Source organism: Ipomoea nil, unplaced genomic scaffold (genome assembly GCF_001879475.1).
Source record: "Ipomoea nil cultivar Tokyo-kokei standard unplaced genomic scaffold, Asagao_1.1 scaffold0216, whole genome shotgun sequence".
In the NCBI taxonomy this organism is placed as follows: domain Eukaryota; kingdom Viridiplantae; phylum Streptophyta; class Magnoliopsida; order Solanales; family Convolvulaceae; genus Ipomoea; species Ipomoea nil.
The window spans coordinates 481,535-488,611 of record NW_017616644.1 but is presented as its reverse complement, the minus strand read 5'-3'; the positions used below and the strand labels follow the sequence as shown (position 1 = coordinate 488,611).

General features: G+C 33.4%; 1 protein-coding gene across 3 annotated transcripts; it reads left to right on the top strand.

Annotated features, from left to right (window-relative positions):
* The first annotated feature begins 2,192 nt into the window (after positions 1–2,192).
* Positions 2,193–6,329, top strand: LOC109192649 (probable serine/threonine-protein kinase At1g54610). Of its 3 annotated transcripts, none has more exons than XM_019343355.1 (8): positions 2,193–2,840; positions 2,936–3,393; positions 3,492–3,776; positions 3,856–4,173; positions 4,593–4,820; positions 5,073–5,173; positions 5,579–5,696; positions 5,781–6,329. In XM_019343355.1, the coding sequence occupies exons 2-8, from the start codon at positions 3,028–3,030 to the stop codon at positions 6,075–6,077; spliced, it is 1,713 nt and encodes a 570-aa protein (XP_019198900.1). In that variant the 5' UTR covers positions 2,193–2,840; positions 2,936–3,027; the 3' UTR covers positions 6,078–6,329. The 3 variants fall into 3 exon arrangements, with proteins under 3 accessions (XP_019198900.1, XP_019198905.1, XP_019198896.1); XM_019343360.1 differs by having other exon boundaries at positions 2,194–3,393; positions 5,781–6,022; positions 6,055–6,329; XM_019343351.1 differs by having other exon boundaries at positions 2,194–3,393.
* The last annotated feature ends 748 nt before the right edge of the window (positions 6,330–7,077 follow it).

Below are 7,077 nucleotides of genomic sequence, written 5' to 3'. Positions count from 1 at the left end.
TGTGTCGTAAGTTATCATGTGAAAGTATTGAACAAAATATTAATATTTATTATATTTGTATAAAATACTTGTTGTGTGTGTGTGTGTGTGTGTGTGTGTGTGTGTGTATATATATATATATATATATATATATATATATATATATATATATATATAACATATTTTGTATTATAATTTTGATATTTAATTACAAGATAATGTAAAAAGAATACAATGGACATTGTAGTGAATATAATAAATTAATACATTTGAAGATAATGAATCTTTGAATTGTAGAAAATAAAGATAAAATAACTAATGAAATTATATCTCTTTTTAAATTTTTTATAATGGATTTTTTTTTTTAAATAAAGACATTATAGACATCTAATTCTAATTTTTTTTTTGAATGTTACTAGCTCTATTACATTGTAGTATGTGTTCTATTACATTGTAGTATGTGTTCATATACCTTTCTCAACCTACTGAAACACAAAGAACCAATAACGCCTCCACTGAGACTTAAACTCACAATCTTCCAAATGGAAATCCAACCCGAGTACCATTAGACCACATAGTCTTGGTACATCTAATTCTAAATTAATTAAATGCATATGTATTAATTTTTGTTGTAGGTACGAATTTATTTAATTTAATAAGAGTAATAAAGTGGCGTATATACTTTTCATCAACAATAATGAAATCGTTGATTTTTTTTTTTAAATTTTCTGACAATGATGTAAAAACAATTTTGTCCGATAAAAAAAATAATAGTATACTATTTGTAAAGTAATGTACAATTGTACCATTATAAAAAATAGATACAAAAACTATTAATACCATAACGACCTAAATCATACCAATAATGCAAAAGTATAATTGAAATATTAAGTTTTGTTCTGATCTAAATAATCAAAAGAAGATTAATTAAACGGAAAAAATAAAACTTAACTTATTTTTTTTTAATTGCATAAACATCAAATGATTTTTAAAGTTCTTGATTTATAATCTTTGATTCTTAACTTTGATGTTATGTATTTAATCGGACTAATTATTTGACCAAAGTTTATGTTAAATTTTATATTATATATATAATTTTTAATACATTTTAATATATTCGTAGTATATGTTTAACAATTATTACCAACTCTAATTGGGATAGGGTTCGAACCTAAGACATTTCTTATAGAAATTAATGAGTAAGTTAAAAATAATAAATAGTTAACGAAATATTCTGTTACTAATGTTTATACTAACAGAATTTAGGTTATTTAAGGGAAGAAAATAATATAATAGAGGGTAAATAAGGAAAATCATTAATAAAATACTAAAATCAAAATAATATGAACCATTCATTTTAAGAAACAATACTATCAACAATTTTTTTTTTTTTGGTTCCAATTAAGGGTCTAACATTATTGACTCTTATTAGAATTGTAGATAGATGTAGATTTTCTTTCAATTCCTATGTATATCAAACATTGAAATTGAAATTCACAGTAATTCTATAATTCTATTCATATGAACCAAACACTGGAATTTAAATTACCACTTTATTCCCACATTATTCATCTTCTATGGAATTGCAACTCTTTTCATTAATTTTTGTAAGAAGAAACGAAATACTTAGACTAAAGGAAGTCTAGTTCCAAAGCATGAACAACAAACGGAAAAAGGGACCGAATTTACTCATTTAGCCATTTTGAAGGTATAATATATCAATTTTATCATTTTACTTGAAAGAATTCGAATTTATTTTGACTCGACTAAAATCAAGTGTGTACATTGCATATATTTCATATTTGTATCACAAAATTTGTCTAATAAAAAATGAAGAATCTATAAAATTACCGTGAATAAAGTAACATTTTTTCATCTAAACTTTTTGTTACCGGATTCTGAGTATAATATGAGTTCTCCTGGTAAAATTGGGATTTGGGAGATGGAAAAATATAGAATTTAGATTTACTGAAAGAGAAAAAGGAAAAGGGAGGGGAATACTTTTTGACTGAGAGCAGCCACCGGTGACCGGAACAGCGGTATTTGAGTTCCCTCGCTTTTTCTGGTCAAACATGTTTTACACAAATTCTATTCTATAGGTAGTATAAAGTAGAAAAAAGAAAATAATAATAATAATAATAATAATAATAATAATAATAATAATAATAATAATAAAAGAAAAACAAAAAAGAACAGACACTGGGCACATCCTAGGATCTTTACAAGTTTTCTTGATTTCTTGTTTACTCTTTCCAATGTCTTTATTTATTTTATTTTAATTTCTCTAAATATTTTTTCTGTCTTTAATTCTTTTAGTTTTTAATTACAGTTCGGAACTTTGATACAATGATATCTGATCTTCAGTCCCACAGCAGAAGGCTCAATAAAGCTAACAATATTTTACTGTGCATGGCTTTTTTTTTTTCTTTTTTTTTTTTAATTTTAATTTTTTCTAGTTAGAACTCATTTTTTGACCGCAATAAATGGTAGGCTTAACTTCAAATCATTACTGCTTCTTCTTTCTTGGGCACAAAAGCTATGGTTCTTCAATTATGATATCCCATTTTTCTCTACTAATCAACCCCCATTTAGTTCTTTGTTGCCCAAAGAGCAGATGTTTTCGTTCTTACAGTGCCATGTAGTTTATTTTCTTTGGAATCTTGTGGTTTTTCAGCAACATTTTGGCTCTTTTGATTTTTGTTGAATTTTTTCAATCCCATTGTGCATGCATTCTTGAAGATTCACACATTTAGCTTTAAAAAGAAGATATTGTTTTACCTGCATTGCTTTTGAAGCTGTGGACTTCGTCCTGTATTTGATTACCCCTTGCGTTTGGAGCAAACGTCTGCCCTGGAAGTCTGGTATTTTTGTAGCAAGAATTACTATTTTGTTATATTGTGCTGAAAATTTGGATCCTATTTTCTTGGAAAGTTATAGTTCCCAATGCATTAAATAGAGGTTTTGGTGAGGGGATGATTTGGGAGTTGTTGAATGAGGAAAAGGGTTGTGGAGTGTGATGAGAAATGAGGATTGACAAGGTTTGGGGATATGGGGTGCGTTTTTGGGAAAGAGATTTCATGTTCTGGGCTATCTAGTGGGGAGGGTGTAGTGAGAAAGGAGAGAGAGAATGTGAGAGATTTATCTGGGAGGAGAGAGAGAGTTGAGGCAGAGGGAATTGGTGGGGTGGGTATTGAGAATGGTAGGGATGAGCAAGAAGAGGAAAAAGAGAGGAATGCACGAGGCGAGAGGAAGAGGTCGAAACCAAATCCAAATCCAAGGCTTAGCAACCCTCCTAAGCATTTACATGGAGAGCAAGTGGCAGCAGGATGGCCAGCATGGCTATCTGAGGTAGCTGGAGAGGCTATCAATGGTTGGATTCCACGCCGTGCAGATACATTTGAAAAACTTGACAAGGCAAGCTAATTAATCTTAGACAGTCCAGTCTGTTATCTAATATATAGTACCTTGAGATCTTTGCTAATTAATTATATACTTGTGCTCCTTTTAAATAGATTGGGCAAGGTACATATAGTAATGTGTATAAAGCTAAAGATGCCTTAACTGGGAAAATTGTTGCATTAAAGAAGGTTCACTTTGATACTTTGGAGCCAGAAAGTGTGAGATTTATGGCCAGGGAGATATTGATTTTGCGCAGCTTGGATCATCCAAATGTAGTGAAATTGCAAGGATTGGTGACATCAAGAATGTCTTGTAGTTTGTACCTTGTGTTTGATTATATGGATCATGATTTGGCTGGATTAGCTGCGAGCCAAGGAATCAAGTTTACAGAGCCTCAGGTTGGAATTTGTTTCTATATATTTGTTTCAGTTTTAATTTTGTGGATGCTAAATTTTTATTAAGTTTTGCTGGGTGTAGGTTAAATGCTACATGCAGCAGATATTGTCAGGGCTTGAACACTGTCACAAGCTCCATGTGTTGCATCGAGACATTAAAGGATCAAATCTTCTAATCGACAGCCAAGGGGTTCTCAAGATTGCTGATTTTGGGTTGGCCTCCTTCTTTGATCCCAATAAGAAGCAGCCCATGACAAGCCGAGTCGTAACTCTCTGGTATAGACCTCCGGAGCTTCTTCTCGGTGCCACAGAGTATGGAGTGGGTATAGACCTTTGGAGTGCAGGTTGCATTTTGGCTGAATTATTCGCTGGAAACCCAATTATGCCAGGTCGTACAGAGGTAAATTTTTCATCTGCAGCTAATGTTAAAATTTTCATTGCAATACCATATAAGGTGGGTGAATATATATTTCCTTGTGAAAAGAATTGGAATTTGCATACTGCTTGTGATAGTGAGCTGTCAAATAATAATTTTATAAAATCATTAACCAGCATGCCATTTAGCCTCCATGACCCACACAAGCTAAGTCATTTATAATCCAGATTGGAGGGAGGCTGGCTTGTAATAAGAGTGAACAAAGGGATTAACAATACTAGTATGTGTGGTTTGAGGCTTAATAATGGGACTAAGGATGGAGTTAATGGAACACTTACACTTTATCTAAAGATTGAAATAGAATCAAATGGTGGCAAATGTGTAACATGTGCACCGTGCATACCAGGAGGGACCTAAAACGTAACCTTACTGTTTTCGATCAGGTGGAACAGTTGCACAAGATTTTCAAGCTCTGTGGTTCTCCTTCGGACGAGTATTGGAACAAGTCAAAGCTACCTCATGCAACGATATTCAAGCCTCAGCAATCATACAAAAGATGCATTGCCGACACATTTAAACACTTCCCACCTTCGTCAATACCATTAATCCAGACTCTTCTTGCCATTGACCCAGCTGAACGCCAAACAGCTACAGCTGCATTGAGGAGTGAAGTAAATTTTCGTATCTCGTTTTCGTTTTAACTTCACTACTTTAATAATTCTCTCCTCTTGTTTCCTGTTTCTACCTCTGTACATAGATAGGGCTTCAAAGTACCATTCAATTCGTTCATTCCTCAGAAATGATTTTAGTTTTTCAGCAATACCATGATCATATGATCATTATTTTTCAACTGTGCCAATACAAGTCTTAATTTGCTCTTTGGAATAAAGATGACATCTTTTTTATTTCAATCTTTTTTGCAGTTTTTTAGAACAAAACCATATGCCTGTGAACCTTCCAGCCTTCCAAAATATCCACCCAGCAAGGAAATGGATGCTAAGCGCCGTGATGAAGAAGCTAGAAGGTCTTTTTATTTTTATTTTTTTTATCTTATAAGTTGTGAATTTCTTTCGTATTGGTTATATATTCAAGTTATTACACCCGAAACTCCCCATGGGTTTTCTTCTCCTTTAATTTTGTGCATATTTATGGATTTATGTCCTTTTATTTGAACTGCAACTTATCAGTTATCACCATAAAACAACTTACAAATCAGATGGAAACAACATTCTCTATGTCCCCCATCTTTTGGTTATTCACTTCCTAATTTTGAATGTTTCAAAGGACGGAAACAACAACATTCTCTGCATGCATCCCATGTTAGGGGTTGTCTTTCCTGCACCTTTCTTTGCGGGGTGCGGGTGCAAATGTATCTTGGCATTATATTCCTAGGAAGACTTTTCTGATTAGAACAAGCTAGTTATTGCAGACTTAGAGTTGCTGGAAGAACAAATGCGGACGTGGTGAGAAGATCTCGTCAACGTGATCGAGCAACAAAGGCAATCCCAGCTCCAGAAGCCAATGCAGAACTGCAAGCCAACATTGATGTATGGCTTCTTAACATTACTACTGCAACTATCTGTGACATTGTTCGAATATGCCATTACATTTTTTGTTTTTGCCTTAAACAGAGGCGTCGTCTTATTACACATGCAAACGCGAAGAGCAAGAGCGAGAAGTTTCCTCCTCCACACCAGGATGGAACGCTAGGGTATCCGTTGGGCTCATCCCATCATCATCACATCCACACATCTCTTGATCCTCCCGAGGTTCCGTTCACATCCATCAACTTCTCATATTCAAAAGATCCCATCCAAACTTGGTCAGGCCCCTTGAGGGAACCAGCAGCTGCTGCAGTAAATCCAAGGAGAAGGTCAAAGCTATCCAAGAAGGATTCCCATAAAGATAAGAATTCTGTAAAGTTTTAAAGAAAAGGAAGTAGTATAAGATAACCATGCATTTCATCTACAATTGGAACAAAAATTACCATATTTTTCTTATATACATATCAGCGGGGAAAACGAAACTGTTGCACAGCAAAAAGAGGTAAACTACTGTTTTACTGAATGCTCAGCTATATATATATGTAATTCTTTGGGAAGTCAGTGGGAAACTTCTGAATATGCACTCCTTATAATTTTCATTTCTAAATAATATTAATATACAATTTTAGATCTGCATTAAATTTTAAACAAGAAATTTCTTTGGATTCCCCCTGCTACTTACGTGCGTTACTCGGTTAATTTCAAGTTGAATTTTCAATTCATTTTCGTAGAGTTTCTAAGCAATTTTACGTGTATCCATGGGACAAGGGGAATAGGAATAAGGTGATGACACATTTATGGCACGTTTGGTTCGCGGAAGCAAACGTGTTGTTAAGGGATAACCTACTGCAACTGTGTAATGGCTTTGAAAGTTGATGGAAGAAACAAAGGAGAAAAGATAAGCAGTAGCTGAAAATATTAATTTCAATCAAAATGATGTCGTGGGATTGGGCAGTTAAAACTGTTTAAATAATCCTTCAAACGACGTCGTTTAAAGTGACGGTTGGCCAGACAATTATCAAGCTTAGACGACGCTGTTTTATCCTTTCAACACACTTCCAGCTAGGGTTCGTAGGGAAGTTTTAGGATGTAGAAGTAGAGTCTACTTTTGAAAAGTTAGAGAGTATTGATGGGATAAAAATAGGTTAATGGAGAATTGAAACAAACCCTTGAGGGTTCAAATGCCAATACAACCAAATATGGCTAGGGTGATAGTTAATTAAGGAATTTAATTCCATTTCAATATCGCTACAGTTGCAGCCTTCAACAACATAGGACGTAAAATATGTTAGAGGATCATATCAGTGTAAGTTTTTTCCACAAATTTTAAGATGTCATGTAGGATAAAAGATGAAAATAATGGGAAAAAGAAAAGAAAAAAAGA